General features: G+C 36.0%; 1 protein-coding gene across 16 annotated transcripts in view; it reads left to right on the top strand.

Annotated features, from left to right (window-relative positions):
* The window catches only part of TAPT1 (transmembrane anterior posterior transformation 1), a 50,635-nt gene extending 33,927 nt beyond the window's left edge, over positions 1-16,708 (top strand). For 15 of the 16 annotated variants that reach the window (XM_074865832.1, XM_074865830.1, XM_074865829.1 and 12 more), the window contains 7 exons: positions 2,320-2,400; positions 3,245-3,354; positions 4,887-4,946; positions 6,318-6,386; positions 7,868-7,944; positions 11,114-11,274; positions 14,593-16,708. In XM_074865832.1, coding sequence (XP_074721933.1) covers positions 2,320-2,400; positions 3,245-3,354; positions 4,887-4,946; positions 6,318-6,386; positions 7,868-7,944; positions 11,114-11,274; positions 14,593-14,822 — 788 coding nt within the window. In that variant the 3' untranslated portion in view covers positions 14,823-16,708. Of the gene's footprint in view, positions 1-2,319; positions 2,401-3,244; positions 3,355-4,886; positions 4,947-6,317; positions 6,387-7,867; positions 7,945-9,145; positions 9,233-11,113; positions 11,275-14,592 lie in introns of those variants that run through there. The other variant, XR_012628648.1, reaches the window with a different exon arrangement.
* The last annotated feature ends 2,492 nt before the right edge of the window (positions 16,709-19,200 follow it).

Genomic DNA, 19,200 nt, shown 5'->3' with positions numbered 1-19,200 from the left:
GCTTGTCCTTGCGGGTGGGAAATGAAATTAGTTTCTGAATCATTTGGGTTTGCTGTTGAAGCTGCTGTAAAATGCCCTTTCTCCCTTGCTTGTGCCTCTGACAATCAGTTGATGAGAGGGACGAGGATGAAGCAGAGCAGCTTCACTCATTCCTCTTACTCCAAGCAGCCTTGAACAGCTGTGGCAGCAGAGATAACAGATTAGAAGGGAGGCCAGTGAGAACAGGAAAAATAAGCAGGGGGGAAAAATAGGTGTCAGCCTGTCATCCAGTCTCAGAAATGAGTGGGGGGAAAAATGTTTATTATTACAACATAAGAGGAAATTTAAGCCAAAGATGTCCCTTCTCAATTTAATCTTGTTGACTGGTGAGCTAATATATACTGAGTAAGTAATAAATGTCTGAAGGATTGGCTCGGGACATGCTTTAATCTTTAAGCCTGAATTAAGGTCCTTCCCACTTGAGAATTTCTATCTGTACAGACCTTCCTGGGATCTGTGTGTTGTCTTACACGTTGCTGATCAGTGATGTGTTGTGGCAGTGTGGAAGTATGCAACATGGGAAATAGAAGATGAAATCTCTTTGAGATTTTGGGCAAAAGTCTGAAAACTCAGTGATTATTTTCCAGTCACTAATGGGTGTGGTAGAGAATATAGATCAAGGAATGCTAGACTGCACGTTAATCCACTGGTGGCAGTGCCAAGTGATATCTCATAACTAGATTTATCAGAAAATACTGTATTCTGGTAATTTGGGCAGTATTTGGTGAATTCAGAAGCATAGAAGAACCTACTTGACTTGTTGAAGTGTTACTGGCAGGAAACCAAAAAATTAGGGTTAGAACTTCACCTATGTCCTGTTTTTTCTGGTATTTAAACTTATTTTACTGAAGGATTTGTTTGTTTCTTCCCCCATACATATGCCATTGTTCTGGTTTGGAAACTTGTGCTTCCTCTGACCCTTCCCCAGACCATACTGAGAGATGAGTTTATGTATCCCAAAATGTGCCTTTTTACATGTGTGCATGCAGTCTCATTCTTCTTGAATTTTGTGTGCTTTTCATTCCCCTCTCCTGGAGGAGTTGTTCTTTTCTTTTAGCTCCCTTCCTTCAGGCTTGCCGATATTTTGAAACTTCTTTTTTTAAATGAGGGATATAGAATGATATAATATAGAATAATACTAGAATATAGTAACTGCAGCCATGAACATTGTCGTTGGTCTGTAGTCAGTTAAGATGATGGAAGCTGCTGAGACAAGTCAAAGCCAAATTTTTTTGGCCAGCTTAATCCTTGCGTGTTCATCTGAACATTTCTATCTCTTGTGTCCTAAAACCAGTAGGTAGAATCCCACCGAATATTTGAGGTGCTTCAGGAAATTAATATTTTGGATTTGGAGATTACTTGCCCACAAAGAAATTGGTCATGGTTATTAACAGGTGTCACAGGCAATAACAGTATCTTCACAGATTTTCCTAATAGTTATGTCTTCTAAAAAGACTTCTTCAGGCTTGCTAATCTGTGGTGACATTACATTTTAGGTTTTACTGCACTTCTCAATAATACAATTTCAGGGAGGTTTTTTAATATGTTAAAAACTGTGATGCTTCCTGAAGCAAGCTGTACGGGTCATTTCTGGAGATAGGGCATCAAACTAGGAAATTAGGCTCTGCCTAGTCTGGGAGGACAAGTCATAGGACTCCGTCTCAAGTTGGACTGCTTTTGTGTTACAGTTCTTACAGTTTTGATAACAGAGCTGATGTATCCTGCTGTTTGCTTTTAAGGTGGCAATGTGAAAGACTAGTAGGAACCTTCTAAATAAGGTGTAATAGTTGTCTTGAAACACTTTTATTTTTTTCCCCTACTATTGGACCCAGTATATCTTGGGTATCTGTGATCTGTAGAAAATAAAATTTGCCTTGCTAATAACTTGAAATGACAAACAGGTGTATTGTCTTCATTTTTGCACCAGGAGGTGGTGATTCTTTTTGAATCCCACAAGAAATGCACAAACTTTATCAAGAAAGATGACTTTTATTAACATATTAGAAAAGGTGACAGCAAGTCATAACTTAAGTCTGTTCTGATGCTGGGAACCCCAGGTTGATGTAGCATTGGATGGACCTGCAGTTACGCCACAGTACAGTGCAGAGATCCTGTCCATAGTGAGATACCTAGCATCTCTTCCCCTAAAATCTGTCAAATAATTTGTGGAAAAGATTGTCTAATCCAAGACTTAATAAATCATAGAACCTCAGAATGAGTAGATAACATTTATTTGCATACATAGGTTCTTTGGAGTTGATGGCTTTTTTTTTTAACTAGATATAAAGGAGAGGTTCACCAATTACGTGCTGCTACTAATTGTATGTCTAAGAAATATGGAACAGTTCTCATGGAATCCAGGTGAGTAAACTAGTAAAAAATTAAATACAAAATGACATTCCTGTGCTGACAACTGTATCTCTTGCTTCTTTCTTCGATCTGAAAGATAAGGGTAACCAGGACATTTAATTGAGGAATCTTCATTTGTCACATACCTGAGATTCTTGTTTTTCGATTTCTGGCTTTTTTGTAAGAGTGACTCTATATCCTTTCTGCTAAAAGTGTATGCTGTAATGCTACTAACATGCATTTATGTTTCAAGTAGTGTCTTCTCAGCCCTTTTCTTTCCTTGGAGTACATTGAGGATGAAGGATCCCCTAGAGAATTTTATTTTGTGAGGCTAGTGAGATTGAAGTTTGATAGAAGATTATGTGAAAATTTCCATTCATATTTTAATATTGATTATGCTTAGAATTTTAATACCATATTGAATAAATATTGAGCAAAATTTGGATTTTACTTTATCAAAACTTTGTTTTAATAATTTTGAGCCCTGAGCTGTGTGGTATATTTTGCTTGAATGTTACCAGTCCACCTGAATTTTACCTTAAGCATCTAAAACTGCAGGAGCTCTGTCTATTCCTCGTACACACTGAACACCTATATAATATGTGCAAAGATTGTCTTCCTTGTAGAGATAAAGCTTTACGAAGTAAAGGCTTTGGAACCTGATCCTGTGGCGTGATTGTATAGTATAGCAATGGACTAAGCAAGGACTTGCACAATACATGCTGAGTGGTGATGCAGAGTTACACACTCTTCAGGCTCTTGAAGATTTTTCACTGTTGAGCAAAAGTGTTGTAATTTTTGGTTTGTATACTGGCATCAAATTAATCAGCCTAACTTGTTTCTTCCCAACCTTCAGATCATCTTTGGGTGTTATTCCCAGATGTTTGCATGGTGGTTGCTTCAGAAATTGCGGTGGATATTGTGAAACATGCCTTTATAACAAAATTCAATGACATCACAGCAGATGTAGGTATCCTGTTTGAAATGCTGAGTGCTATTTTAAGTTGTTTATTTTGTTCATATTTTTTAAAATATTAAAATTGATTCCAGTGCAGAAAATCTGAAAATTGTTGTTTTCATACATAGGATATCATTTGGGAAAGCTTGGTAATTTCCTGATACAGTATGCTTCTGAGGGTCTTTATAATGTGGAACAAACACCTCTGCCTCTAAATAGGTAGTTCCAGATCCATAAATTATTGAAAGTGTTGTGTAACAGTTCATGTAATAACTGCAGTTTGCATAACTGGCAGATCATTTTGTGAGGTGACCACTGGTTAAATTGACAGAAGGTTACTTGTTCTACAGTCTAGACAGAGCTTGTACTTTTTCCTAACAGAATGGATTGTAGGTTAAAATTCAGACTTTAGGAAAAATAGATGGAATCTGAAATCAGAGATAGATTTTTCCACTGTCCCTGGAGCAGTAATTTGAAGTAGTTTCCCACTCCTGAAATTTCTTAGGCTGTATATATTATGCAGTCCTTCTTTTAAAGTAGTAGATGAGATTACTTTTTGTATGTCGTGCATGATACGTTGGCCATTTGTCTTGCATGTTGTGTGAATTCAAATACACTTGATATATTTGTGAGAGATGAATTAGCGGTTTTTGCACTATTAAAACCACTTTTCAGGAAACAAGATCAGAACTTGGAAGTGCTATCTTTTTCTGAAGTACCTACGTTTTACGATATAGAAACAAGTCTAATAGGTGTACTTAATAAGCTCCCTCATGCTGGAGGCATTTATGTATGCCCTACTTTCATATAGAGAGTGTGGAAAAGAGCAATAATGAAGTCATGCTAGCCAAAGCTGTAGCATGCTTCAGTGTGCTGAAACAGCTGGAGGATAGGGGTAGTGAGTGACAATTTTGCAAGGTTCATTTAACAAACTTTGTATTTTTTGTATGAAGTTCTGAAGATTTATTGTTGCTAGGTCATACTTTTTTCAGAAGTTTTGAACACCTGCAGTGCAAGTTGCCCTGCCACTTTTCCTTAAAATAGATGCTTTTCTGTCTTAATATGCAGAACTGTTTTAAAGAGGAAGAAAAGCTTCATTCATCTTCTGATACAATTTGCTTTTTTCATGAGATCACTTGCTTGGTATAAAAATAAGCTCTCTCATTTGTTTAATTTGATCCCAGTGCTACCTTTCATGTAGCTTAATGCAAATTATGAACTGTAGGAACAAAGTAAACATGATTTCTTTTACTTCGTGTTTCTGATGATCCTCAAATTCAGTAAATGCTTTATAAAGTCTCATTCAATTCCTAAAACATAGCATAGTCTTGTTTGTTTTATATATATATATATGCAAGTTACTCTATAGAGGCTCATCTGTTGAAGGGTGCAATTAGACCTCAGAAAAACTGGCTTTGACTACATCAGTTTGTGCATAAGTGTGTATAATATTTATACAGAAATATTTTATTAATATCTCTGCTTCTGTAAAATGTGATAACAAATTAATCACACATCTGATGTGCTGGATTTTTTCCAGGTCTACAGTGAATACAGAGCCAGTCTTGCATTTGACCTTGTTAGCAGTCGACAGAAAAATGTAAGCCTGAAAATGAAGGTGTTTTCTTGTATTAACTAGCATAATTGTTACTGGGGGGGGATATTGAAACAAATAGTTAAAGAAATACATACAGAACTGTTACAGTCCTACAGCACTGAAAATCTCTGCTTTTTTAATGAGAGATAACAGGAATGTTTCCTTGTGATTTATATTCCTGTTTTTATCCAGTTGTTCAGGTCAGTTTGGGCTTTATTTAATACATTGTTGAGAAGTCTCTTCCAAAGACACTTATAGTCAGGGGACAGTTGTAACGATTTTGACATTTTTGAGATATCTGGGAAGTAAGCTTAGCAAGATGTTCTTGAGATAATTTATAACTACTGTTCTTTTCGGTTTGTTTTAACTGTGTTGGATCAAAAGTATTCATTAAGAATTTATATTAATTTCTTCACAGCATGTACAGATGTATAGGGATGTTTGTGTCATGCATGTTACTGTTGTGGCATGGGTATTTACAGAACGCACAGACTGTTTGTGTTTTTTCATTAGTACTGTTTTTGGAAGACAATTTACAGCACATCTTTCCTGCATGAGTCTCTTCAGTATTACTGAGTGCTCCGGATGAGTGCTCTAACTATTAAATGAAATTTATAATAATAATTTATGTAGTTTTCTTGGGCATGTTTAACAGCTATTGCTAGGAATGCAGTAGTTATACCTCGTAAAGAAGTTAAGACATCTTCAATTACAAATAATTGTTAATAATTTGTTAATCAAAAAAACATTAGTTTGAAAAATCCATTACTTTTCCTAAGGATCTTTTGTGGAAAATGAGATAGCATCATATAGGTACTAACTTTGGCATGACATTCCATACTGCATGAAAGCTGTCATGCAAAGTAGTTGTGTTTTGAGAGTTCAAATGTAAACATATTTTCAAAATTACTTTAACACCTTGAGGCTAATTATAGATGCTTGTAGAATGATTTAAAATTGCTAGTGTGATGGATAATTGTTCTTTTATCCCTGTTATAGGTTTTTCTGTACAGTATTTGAGGATCAAAGTTAAATTAATACAAAAAGATCTCTAAGCTGGTAACAACGTACAGATGAAATATCATAGCGTGTTTGGATTCAGTGTCCTAATTGCTCTCGATTTAGATATTTGTATTATACTCCAGTTTCTCTTGATTTAGAGCACTGAAGCTAATCTTACTGGTCATGGTAGTATTACATTTTTGTCTGAGAGTACAGCTATCTGCATTTGAATTTCAGAATGTGAATAGGTCAATTATACCAGCATAGTGTTTGTTAGCAGAGATTGATTCTTATCTAGAGAGTGTGCCAAGCTAAAATAAGCTCATTCCTTTGCATAAATAGTTCATTATTCTTCCTCTTTTTTTTTCCTAGGCATATACAGATTATAGCGATTCAGTTTCCAGAAGAATGGGTTTCATTCCTCTTCCACTGGCTGTTTTAGTAAGTTGGATCTTTCCTATCAGTTTTCTATCAATAAGATCTCACTTTGAGAATATATGCCTGTGACATAGGTGGCTCATTTTGATGTTTTGAGGATGAAATGATCACCTAAAGTAACTAAAATGATGCTGCAAGGTTAAGTTAGCATTCAGTATAACCGATATCACATACTAATTATGACTTCGAATGTGTTAGTGTTTATCAGCCTTTCCTAGAAAATTGAATATATATATTATAGATTTTATAAGCACTTGAATTGTAGCAGTGGAATTAAACTACATCTGTGCTTATTAAACATTTATTCCTTTTAGCAATTATCCATTCATTCATTCGGAATAGTCAAAGCAGCTGGTTGCCAGAAGGTTAGCAGTAGTGTACTATTTTTCGGGGGAGTTTTCATAGGAGTCCTTGTGGTTGTCCCTGTAATGGTATATGTTTTATGACTAAGTTTTCTTTTCTATGCAGCACTGAGCTTCTGAGCTGTTGTAGAATACATGATTCTGAAATAGTTGACCCTGTTACATGGATGTGCTGCTATAAAATGAATCACTTCATTATTGGAATTGTGTCCACATGCTGTCTGTTTTGAATTAACTATTGCAGAATGTTTTCTGTAAATAGGTTCTCTGACTTTCCCCATACACACATGTAGACAAGCAGCAGTTATCATCATAGTGGGAATGTGGCCTTGCTTTGCCAGCAAAGATGCTAAGTCGTAATTTTCCTGGAAGAATTTCAATATGAATTAACTTTCAAATATAACATTCTCCCATGAAGATGGGGAAAAATACTATGGACAGACTTTGCCTAGTGTTTATCCAGGATTTAAAAAAAACAACCAAACAAATCCCCAACAAAAAACCAAAACAACTATGATCATAGTCATGATTTCTTTTATAAGTAGGTAAAGTACATCCAATCAGAATTTGATTGAAATGCTTTTTTTTCAAGTTATGATATCCCAGATATTAATAGGTTTAAACCAAACTGAAGTGCTTTGCTAACTTGGAACCCTAACTGTGAAATACTGAAGTAAAACTGAGATTTCAGGATTATTTGTACTGAAACTTGTGATTCACATGCCTAGTCCACAAAGCAATTTTGTATTCAAAATGTTAGCATAGTACAAAACACTGATTCTGTTTTACTGCGTCACCATCTCTTGACATTTTCTTCAAAAAATAACTCAGCTTCCAGCCCTTGACTTCTGGGGAGATTTTTTTCACTTGTTTCCTTCGCCACTGACTTCCAAGTAAAATAACATTATCAGACTGTAGTTTTGGCAAAGTTGCAACTAGGTGCTAGTATAATACTTATTCAAGCCAAAATCTCAAATAGCTAGCGCTGCCAAGGGGAACATTAGAATAAATTTCTATTAATGTAAATGTTTCTACTTTTGTCTTGAATTTATCAAATAAGAAATGTCTGTCAATAATAGTATGCTATATGTTTTAACTGTTTAACTTTTTTCCTTAAAACAGCTTATCAGAGTTGTAACGAGCTCAATAAAAGTACAAGGAGTCTTAGCTTATGTTTGTGTTGTGCTGTTTTACTGTGGGTAAGTAAATGCATGCAACTGAAAAGTATTTACCATTATTTGATCAGATATGTGAAAAAAGCTTCTGTTGTGTAAACACACAGTTTATATTCAGTAGAACATAAATGTAGATCACTTAATGCTCATAAACTGAGAGTGCAGATTGGTCCCTAAGTACTGTAACTGCATTGGGTGATTATAGCCCTTGATAAGTAACTTCGGTAATGAAAATAACTAGTGGAAAAATGAGTGAAAGAATTTGACAGACAAGCACCATACCACTGCATAAAAGGGGAAATTGAATTCGAAGGAATGAAACTTTCTGTGAAAAGAGTGAAAGATTCACCATGCCAACAAAAGTAAGCAGTTTAAGTGCTCTGAGCAGATCATGAATTCTTCTCTCTGGCAGTTAAATGCAAGGTTTCTTCCTGTTAGGAAACTGCTATATAAAAATTAGTAAATGCATGGCTTGCCTTTCTGGGAAGGCTGGGGTCAGTAAGTAATCTTAGTTAAGGAATATAATGTCCTATGGCAATTTGTTTTCCAAAACCAATGATTTGCAAATATACCTTCACTGCTAAGTCAGTTTATACTTGTGTTATCCTTAACTTCTCACCAGTTGATACGTACTTCTGACATGCGTTTAGTTGCACTTTAAATCCTATCTAGTTTGCCTGTCTTGAGACACTTGCTGTAGACTATATGGAGATGACCAGTTTCTAGGAAAGGTGCGTACTGAACTCTGTCATCATTTGTTGTCTCTCAGTACTGATTCATATTGGAGTCCTCCTAAAATTGATCATAAAGAATTAAGTGATTCACATTACTGTAGGCAGGTTCTCTGTGCTGCAACATAGTGGGAATATTTCTTCCAGTGCCCTACCAAGTTATATTTATAACTGAAGGCAGCAAGACTTGGGAAGTAAAAGACTTCTAGGTCTGGGGCAGTGGTTCAGCAGGCACACTGGAAGAGAGGAGGCTGCTGTTTTACAATACCTTATGAAAGAATGGGTTTACTACACATTTTTTTGTGAATAGTTAGACTTTTATCCCTAATCTGACCATGATCTGCGAAAAAAAAGTAGAACTTGTGTCTAGTCCACATGAGTGTAGAGATACATTTCTAGTGTCAGATAACTAGGACTTTAAGATATTGCATATAGGCCAAATATTAAAATATTAGCCATATTCCTCTGCACCAATACTTGGATTTCTTCCCCAGTGTATGACATGCTGTGCCCATGTTCTCCCTGAAGCCAGCTCTATATAATGGAAAGACCTAGCCCCTGATCATCACATTCAAGCTGTGGTATACCAAGCTCAGCACCTTCACTCTGCTCAGTGGTTCTTTTTTTTTCCTTTTTCCCAATATATGTAATATTTCCCTACACCTGCCATTTCACTACTGCAGCCCACTCCTGGATTTTTCCCTGTGTCTGTGGCTTGGAGGATGGAGGGAAGGAAGAAGTAATGCGATTAACATGAAGGTTTAAGTGCTGCTCTTTGAAGGCATAGGTCACAATAGTAAATACGTTTTGGTTTATTTTGTCCTGATTGAAAAGTGGGAACAAATTTTTACTTCTGCCATGATCTCAGATTTGGAGCTAACTCACCTCTTGTATCTTTCAAGTAATTTGTGTTCTGAACATAAATTTCAGCTTTTAATCAGATTAGTGTAGCACAGAAATGTGAGAAACAATGTGATAAAATCTGAAGCAGTTAACTGGGCAAAGGATTGAGACTGTAATGTGGAGGATACTGTTTTGTATTTGATATTTAACAACTGTAATACTGTAAGTTATACTATAAAAGAGTCTTGTCCAGCATATGAAACCTCAGTTTTCTTTTTCTAGGATTTTGAACAACTGCAAACTTACATTGTTAGAAATTTGAGCCTGGGGTGGACTGGCAGAAAAGAATAAAGGAGAATCACTAGAAACTCTTGCATAATTTTCCATGAGAAGCTGGAACTGAAAGTGTTGATTTATGGCCTTTTCAACTTCTGATCTCATTAAATCAGAGTCGAATCATGCTGGAAATGCTCTCTCACAACAAAAGCATGTTACATAAAAAGCAACTCTCAAACAAAATTTGTCCCGATAACCTAATAAAATTGTAGAGAATCATGGCTTTCAACTTGTATAAAATGATAACTTTTGTTGTGGCTTGGATACCAAAATGTCAATTTTTTCTGAGTACTGAAAGTGGTCTGGTCTGCTCATTCTTCCATTTCTCTAAATTTCTTCTACAAGTAAATGTATAGTATAAAATTCCCTTAAAAGTGCAGTGTACTTTGTTTTTCTGTTTGGCAAGTTCTGATTACATTAATGCAAGTGAGAGATAGCAAAGCTGCTGCTGCGGTTGCTTTGGTCACTTTATGATTAAGCAGTTAGACCCACTCCATGGATCTGTGAATGTTCACTTCAACTCTTCTTTTTAGTCTGTTACTGATGTACATAATAAACAGATTTTCAGAGAGTGGAGAATGAATTCAGAGTCTGCATTTGGTTCGCTTTACTTACATAGATTGATTTGTGTAGAGCATATTTATATCCTTCCTGTTCTTCAAATGAGAAGACAGATATTAAAGGGATATAAAGATTTGCTGAAGTTTGTGCTGCAAATTAGAGATAATTGAAAAAGAATCTATGATGGTAATGCAGTGCTGCCTCTTTGGTTTTGTTGAGGGGCTGTGTTTTGCGATGTGAAAAAAGACTTTTTATGATTAGCCTGTAATTTGTGAAAGCCAGATGTTTGCTTTCTTGTGGTTCCAAGTTCACCAGGGATCCTTGGCGGGACACACTTAGGGCTACAGTTTAACAGTAGTGCATTTAATTTCGACTTGCACTGTTGAGGGCCCTTTTTAGGCCCGTGTTTAAATATTGATGTATTAAATGGCTGCTTAACTGTCCTTGTAGTCCTTTCATTAAGCTATGGTAAAATTTGATGGTTTTCTCTAGATGCCTTCTGGGGAAAAAAAAAAAAAAAAAAGAAAATAAGAAATTTAAGGATTGAATCTGAAACAAATCGTTAGGAAAAGGAAATTACCTTTCGATCTGGCTATTGAAGAGATTTCATTTGTTAGCTAATCCTTCCAAGACAGCAATATGCAATTACTTTAATATGAATAATAGGCAATTATTTTAATATGCTAATACAAATATGTAAACAGATCCTTTTATTTTTTCAGGTTAATATCTCTAAAAGTCCTTAACAGTATTGTGTTGCTGGGGAAATCGTGTCAATATGTAAAGGAGGCAAAAATGGAGGAGAAATTATTCAATCCTGTCCTGACTGCCACCCCAGGGAAGCCAGCTGGCAAACAGCAAAGCATGTTTAAATCTACCCAAGGTAAGGTTAACTGCCTTGTTTTGTTTTCGACTGTAATGAAAATTGCTTTTAGACTAAATTTAATATTGTTATTATTCAAATTAATATTGATTTAATAACAGTCACCCTGTTGCTGGACCTTAATTGTACCGTAGTATCACATCTGTGAACATGAAACAAAGAAATTGACTCAACAGTAAAGTTTTTTACTGTTAAGCAGGTATTCTTTATTAGCAGCACTGGGGTCGCCCTGGGGTTTCTCCACCATGAGGGCTCCCAAGAATTAGCAAGGGATATCAGTTTACATACACACAAATTATACATATTCATTAGATTTCCTGGAAAGGGATGTCTTATGATAATGAATTCCCAGAATTAATTTACATAGTCCGAGCTTGCGTAGTAAAAATATTGAGTGTCTTCAGTGGTCAAGGGAAGAAGTAAGTAGTCTTCTTCATGGTGTTTGCTAATTGACCTTCTTTCCAGAGCATGCGCTGTGATGTAAAGTCCAGGTGCCTTCTTCCTAAATCAGCAAAATCATCCTCCCTATAATAGGATCTCTGTGTCCTTTTGTTCAAGTCCCCCTTATCTTAGTTTGCCCATTCTAGGAGTTGCCTAAGTGTCCACTGAAGGCCTTGAGCCTCTGCTATCAGTGATTTATGTAGGGAGGGTTTTAATCTTGTCTAAACAGACAGAGAGACCTAGGGAAGCAGTTAAGGAGTCAGGAGTCCTTTGGAAACAAACAAACCAAAACGCAAGTAAAGCTTTCATGCATCGCAGTTTAGTCTTAATAATTGTCAGAAATTCATTTGTTTGAGCCCTCTCAAGCACAAGTTTGTAAACGGAATAGAATGTATTGCTTTTAGTTCATGTGTCTTCTTTTGGTTATAAATAATCATCTCTCTGATAAGATCCCACCCTGATATGTGAAGGTGATAGAAACATCAGAACAGTAGCATGCTTTTGTTTGAAAATCGTAACCACAGAATGAGTGGTTTGGGTTGGAAGGGACCTTTAAAGACCATCTAGTCCAACCCCATCTGCCGTGTCACTACACAAATAAATATTTACACATCATCTCTGGCAGTGCTGAAGTTTAATGAGGAAGCAATCTATGCATTTCATATGGAAATTAATGTAAAACATGGCACACAATAGGTATAATTACTTGTAGTTGTCATTTATGAACACATAAATGAAAAGCTTTGTGAAATCCAAACAGGAATTTCAGCTGGTCTCTACTCGCTTCATTTCAAGTCTGTGCAGCATGGTTTTCTCGTACAGGTCCTCAGCATTAGCGGCTAATATATAATTAGAATGGGGCATTATTGTATTCCTGTGACACGTTATAGAAGGAAACAGAAACCTTCGTTGTTCCAGTCAACTGAATTGGATTGTATATCTTCCCCTGTGAAGAACTCAATGAGAGCCCTAGAGAACTTAACAGTGAGGCTTTTATTGTGTTCACTGTATTGCTTGCCAAAGACTTGAACAGCTTGAAATGTAAGGTGCTCATTAGCCGTCATAGTGTCTCGCCAGCAATAGTAGACTTAAGAATCTGTCAGTGTTTCGGTCACAACTCTGTATCTCACCTGTGGCAAATCACATCAGGCAGAAACTTGGTGTAGATTGTTATTTTTAAATAGCTTAAATTCACAGAGTTGCTTTAGTTTCATGATGAAAGAATGTAATATGAATTGGTCTGAATGTCTTTTTCATTTCATTAGACAACTGTCCTAATGGTACTGTTTTAATTAAACATTCTAGTACTACACTTGGATATAAGATTTAATAAGTCATACTTACTTAGACTGACCCTTAAACTTACAGTAAATAAGTCCTGAAGACTGTTTTTAACTGAAACAGCAGCAATTTTACCAGGACAGTCAGCAGAGATGCTTATTTCCTCAAATGGAAAGATTTTGACTGAAAAGTAGCAATCAAAAAGCTTTGGCTGATTTTATTTAGAATAGTCTTAACTTCCATCAGTGATGAAAAAGCTTAATTTTTAACAGTTTTTCAGGATTTTTTTTTATACCTTTATAGCTCTTTATCTACTAGAAACCTCAATTATGGGAAAGAATGATTTTACCTTCCCCAGCTTCTGTGTGTTTGCATTATTCTGCTGAGCTCTGCAATATTGGTTAATCCCTGTGCCCCACTTACCAGGTTTTTTTCAATACAGTCTCTCAACCCATCTCTTAACTAGAATGAGGGCGAGGGAGTTAATCTGGTCTGCTTTCTATCAGTTTATAAGTTAAATTTTCCTAAGAGTTTCCACCTCGTCACAGAAACAGTTTAAACAAACAGCTTAAAATTTTGAAGAATAAAATTGTACACTTGGTCTTGAAGGATAGAAGTTCTAATTACTGGTAATCATTCATAGACTGACCAGCTTTCTATGGAAGCTGCTGGGTTAGAAAATACCTTTGTAACAAAGTTCTACAATTAACATTACTTGTCTCCTTTCTTGATGCAAGTTTAGTACTTTTGACTTGCATAGGACTGTGGAGAGTAATCCATGTACCTTCAAGTAGTAGATGGTATACTGTGAAGAGATACTATACAGAAAGTTTTTGTAGTAATTTGGATAGTGCTGCCATTCTGACAAATAATGTTCACTTGGGCTGGTCTGGAGTACTCTCCACATTAGACTTTTTCAGATTCCTTTAGAAACAATAACTCAGCCTTTACAAGGAGATAGTAATAAGAAAAAATTATTTCCCTGTCATTTACTAGTGCATTTTAATTTTTTTAATGTTTTAACAAAATGTGGAAAGGATACATGGATATTATCTGCAGATATCTTGGGTTAACGGAGCCAGTGTTCAATTCCACCGAAGTAAGAGGAAGGAATAAAAATAGACATCTTTAATAAAACTGCTTTAGGAGCCAGTGCTATTAAAGTGTGTAGCAGTGCATGAGTCATTAGCTGTCCCTAGAGAAGCAAGGTTTATTGTACTTATGTAGAGGATTAGGCACATCTAGTTCCCGCTACAGAGATTCCTTTTCTTCATTTCAGTAGAAAATATTTGTGTGATTCACACAATGACTATCAGAAACCTTTTTGCCTAAGCCAACAAAAATGAGTATGTAAACCAGAAGAATGCAGTATATGTCCTAACCTCTGCGGCTTATGCTCTTGCTTGTTATCTGAACTTCTGTAGAATTCGTTTTCTATCCTTCTACCAAATTAGAAAAGGAGATCTCTTGTGGTAAAGCTGAGACAATATAGTGGCTTTTTCAGGATGGCTTTGGATGAATCTTGATGTTATAGATGCATCAGTATTTCTGTGTTAAAATCATTATTATCTTTGTAATTGTCTTCTGTTCCAACAGGAATTTCCACAGATGAAAATGGATCTACATCAGTTACCAATCAACCTGTGCATCAGAAGGAGAATACACCATCTTTACTTGTAACAAGCAATTCTGATCAATTTCTGACAACTCCTGATGGAGAAGAAAAAGATATAAGCCAAGACAGTTCAGAATTAAAACACAGGTCTTCAAAGAAAGACTTGTTGGAGATAGACAGGTTTACTATTTGTGGAAACAGAATTGACTAAGATTTTTTTTTTTTTTTTTTTAATCAATGTGCTAAGGATACTGAGCTGTTGGGACAGCAGATGCTACCAGAATGGACAGTTGCCAAAAAAGGCACATAAATATTTATTTAAAAACTTAAATTATTAATGGCAAAAAATATTAATTTCTTTCTACAAGTAACTTGGCTTGGTATCTGGTCAGGTCAAGTGAGAGATCTTTAACTTGCCTCTTGGAAAATGTGGTGGATCATGAGTCTCTAGCCTGGTGGCAGAGCTGCAATATCACTTTTCTGGAAAATAGACTGGAAAAAAGCGTAATCCTGTTCTGCGTTATGAAATCGTGCTTCCAGAACATACTACTTTTCATGAAGGTTCCTCCAGTATAAGGATATTCCTGGAAATGTATGACAACTTGACCGGAAGCTTGCCTTTCCAGTTACCTTGTTTTAATAAACATCTACAGCAGAATTCAAAACTTGTGCTTATATCAACAAACGCATAAAGCATTGGTACATAAAACAGTAAGTCAAGATAGTTACTCTTGTCAACAAAAATATTTTCAAGATGTATCTTGAAAATCTTGTAATCAGAATAAAATTTTGCCTTTAAATGAAAGATTTACTGCATACTATTTTATCTAAATACTAAACACCAAGGAGAGATCACAATAATGCAGATTCTGCTTAACTGGGCAAATATGAAGCATATTCATTTCTTGTGTTGTGTGTCCTGCAAGGCAAATTATTTTTAAAAGCTGAGGATTTTTTGTTGCTGTAGGGAAAAATAATAAAGGGGCACTTCTATATGTTGAGGAAAGGCAGTGTTCATTGCAGCAAGGAAGTGTTGTGTTGGAACTGTATGTATAGCATTAATGCAGCAGAAAAGAATATTACACTGCATTTTGAGTTTAACTCTGATAAGAATGACATCTGTTAACTTGCCTGAGAACACGTCTGTAAAAGCTCATACTCATGATCAAACCAGAATTGTCCACTTTAGTTGATTGATTTTAGCCAAACTTAAGTAGACGGACTAGGTCTATAAAGAGCACTTAAGCATTACAATGCATCTTAATTTCTGGTGTGAGATACAGTTGTGGGAGAACTGATGAAAGATGGTTTGGAATCCTCAGACCAAGAATGGAATAAATTTGAGCTCAAGACTTAGGCTGGAGACTTGTATCAGAAGAGACCCTTCAGTTAATGATAAATTCTTCATATATTGTTGTTGAAACACAGCATTAACTTCAAATGCCTTTCAGATATTTAAGTAAGCACCAGTTTCACTTTCCAAGGGAAGGTATCCTAAAACTACTTCAGTGCTAAAAAAAGGAAGACAAAATTTGTTTTTTGCTGATTTCATAATTTGTCACAGTGTGAGCCAAAGGTTACTTGCTTTATGAACATGTGAAAGTTCAATGTGTGTGCTAATCCCTGAAACTTGGAGGACTACAGTAATATAGCAGATGGAGACAGTTGGACAGAGTTACGTGTCTGAGCAGACTTGGTAATGAGCTAGCTTTGCTGTACAGGTTAGCGTGGTCTGCTCTGGTGGGAACTTACTGCTGCCTTTCCTCTCCCATCAAGAGTAGCTGGAGTAACAGCCAAAATCTGTGGTTACTGTTGTTCAGGGATGAGAGTAAAAAAAAGAGGACTTGTGCTGGGAAAAAATCTGAAATTCTTTAATATTTAATGTATTTTATATTAATTGGAGATGTTCACACATTGAAATTCAGATTATCTGTCAATTTGGTGTATCTTATTTTTGAATTATTTAGCAGTTGCTAAAGAAGGCTTGGAATTGCTTTCAGTTTTTTTTCTGTTGAATGACATTCTGTATCAATTTTATAAGTGCATCTTGTGTGAAAATAAAATTCAATTTTGTAATATTTGTTTAAAAAAGGAAAAGTACAGCGTCGACATTTCTTTCTTAGTATTCAGAGTTGGTGAACTTGCAGGTATTTACTGTATTAAATTCCAATTTCCATAAAAATTCTTGCAAATGTGGGACATGAATGTGCATAAGAACTGGGTTATCAGTGGCTTTACTTCCGGTTTATTTCTGTACCAGTTGGTTATTGCCACTTGTAGGAAGAAGGTATCGATGCCAACGTACTATTAACTTATTTTTTAAAGACAAAACCCATGTAAATGAAAAAATATTATGTTGTAAGGGAGTTGTAATTTATGTAGTCAGTTACTACAGTTGGACTAGTTGCACCTACACAGCAAAGCCAAATGCAATTGCAGTATAAGCTTAGGCAAGTCCTTTCCTGAGCACATGACAGTGAAAAGGTAATGGCTAATTGCACTTAAGTCCAAGTCCTCGCCCAGACCCTCATTTGAGGCTGTGAGCCTTTGTTGCTTAGTTTTTACATTTGAATTGTAGTAACTAGATGTAAAGCAGTATAGGTGGGCTTTGGGATACAGCTGTTACATCTCTGTTGTGTAGGCATAACTTTGTTAAGTTAAGGTTCACCGTAATTCAAAGGTATACTTGAGGCACTGGTTATAGAGGGCATTGCAAATGCAACACTTCCCCTTAAATTCTCTGAGAGTCTGGTAGGGGCCCAACTGGGTGTGAAATTTCATTGTTTTCTCTTGCTCCAAGCTCCCTAATTGTTCTCATGGTTTTGTTCATGATTATTAGGGATTCATTGAATATCTAGCAGTGCATCTTTAATGAAAGGTCATAGCTTCTCTGACCCTGGGTGGTCCTCTCAGAACTCTAGAGGGAGAACAAACCACAAAACAACAACAACAAAAAAGAAAAACAGCAACCCCAAATTTCTTGTCTATAGATACAGTTCTTTATTTCTTTAGGTTTTCATGAAGAGCTCCTGTCTCAACAGTGAAATAAGAGCATCAGAGGTTAAGCAGTGAATAAATTGAGTTACTCAGTTCATAAATCCATAAATTCAAAGCAGTGATATTTCAACTAAAGTCACAGTTGCCAAATTAATTCCAAAAGCACACACTGAGTACAGTGTACATTCATAGTATGTATGGGAGCATTAAGGAACAACTGTGTTTTCCATAGGATTATTTAATTAATCTTTTGAAGCCTTTCAGATGTTCATCAGCTGAGCAGAATTTCCCCTCAGGCAGAGTAGTTTTACAATCACAAGTGTGCTGTTAATTTACTTGCCTCTTAATTTAGAGTGAATTTGTTAAAACTTTTCAACTTGGTCTTGTTTTTCTGTCGTGCAAAATTGTGTGTGTTCTAAATATTAATTCCAGAAATCTGATTTTGTAAGTCAGCATAGTTGTTGAGATCACTGCTGTTAAAGCTGGTATTTGCCCAGTTGTGGCTGCTATGCCAGCTCAGCTGTTGGGCTACAATTCTGAATCACTTTGGTAGTGGTAAGCAAGGATGAATGCAACTTAATTATAGCACAAATGCAATCAGTCTGTGAAACTTCTGAAACATTGCAACGTATTTTCTTAGAAACTGGGTTATTCCATTGTGCGTAAGCTAGGAGTTGTACCAGCTGTGTCAGTCTTGGGTAATTGTGGTTTCAGAAATGCTCTTCACAATTACTAAACAAAGTTTGCTCTTAAACTTCAAAGTAATTGCTTTTTCTTAGAAATTTGGACTATGTTAATTTTGCTGATTCCAAGGAAGCAAATAGTTTTGTGTAAGCACGAAGCAGCTAGCAAAGGGGGCTCTAACACTGTGAAAGTGGTGCAACAGGACCATCTTCATCTCAGGGAAGTTTTTCTGTATGCAGTGATATGAAATGCTTAGACTATGAAGGCTATCAAAAACACCTAGCGTATCATTTCTGTATGTCTTTAGCAGAGTAGTATCTTCCATCGGCCATGCCAACTAAGCCTGGACCTAGCTACACTTTTTTTAGGACCTCAGTATCTGTTATACTCCGATTTAGAAAAAATGCTGCCAACGGAAGAGTTGTAAAGAGGGATCATGAATATGTAACACCAAAGAACACTCTTTAGTAAGCTCACAGCTCTAATAAGAGAAAAATCAAAAAATATAGTAAGTTTTTAGAATATTTCCTGGTTTTGACCACAACACTATTATCATGTTTGCAATGAAATAAACTCAGATTTTAAAATGTGCCCTCTTGTAAATATGCTGCCCACCTCTACCTCACAGCTACTGTTTCAGGCTGTGAAGACTGTCATTTCTTCCATTCATTACTACTTTGTAGGAGAGTAATGCTGTCAAGCAGAGCCAAGGTTTCATTTGTAATTGGAGGCAGTTTTGTCTTACAGCTAAACTGCAGAAAATGTTGAGAGAGAGGAGTCAGTTCTTTGTGAGTACAAAGGTGTGGGTTGCAGCAGCACTACCTTGGCTTCTAATTTTTTTAGGGTGAGTGGTGCAGTTCTATTGTAAACTTTGTTAAATAAATCCTGTATTGAATAGGCAAACATTG

This window comes from Strix uralensis, chromosome 4, assembly GCF_047716275.1.
Source record: "Strix uralensis isolate ZFMK-TIS-50842 chromosome 4, bStrUra1, whole genome shotgun sequence".
Classification (NCBI taxonomy): Eukaryota; Metazoa; Chordata; class Aves; order Strigiformes; family Strigidae; genus Strix; species Strix uralensis.
This window is presented reverse-complemented; position numbering and strand designations above follow the sequence as displayed.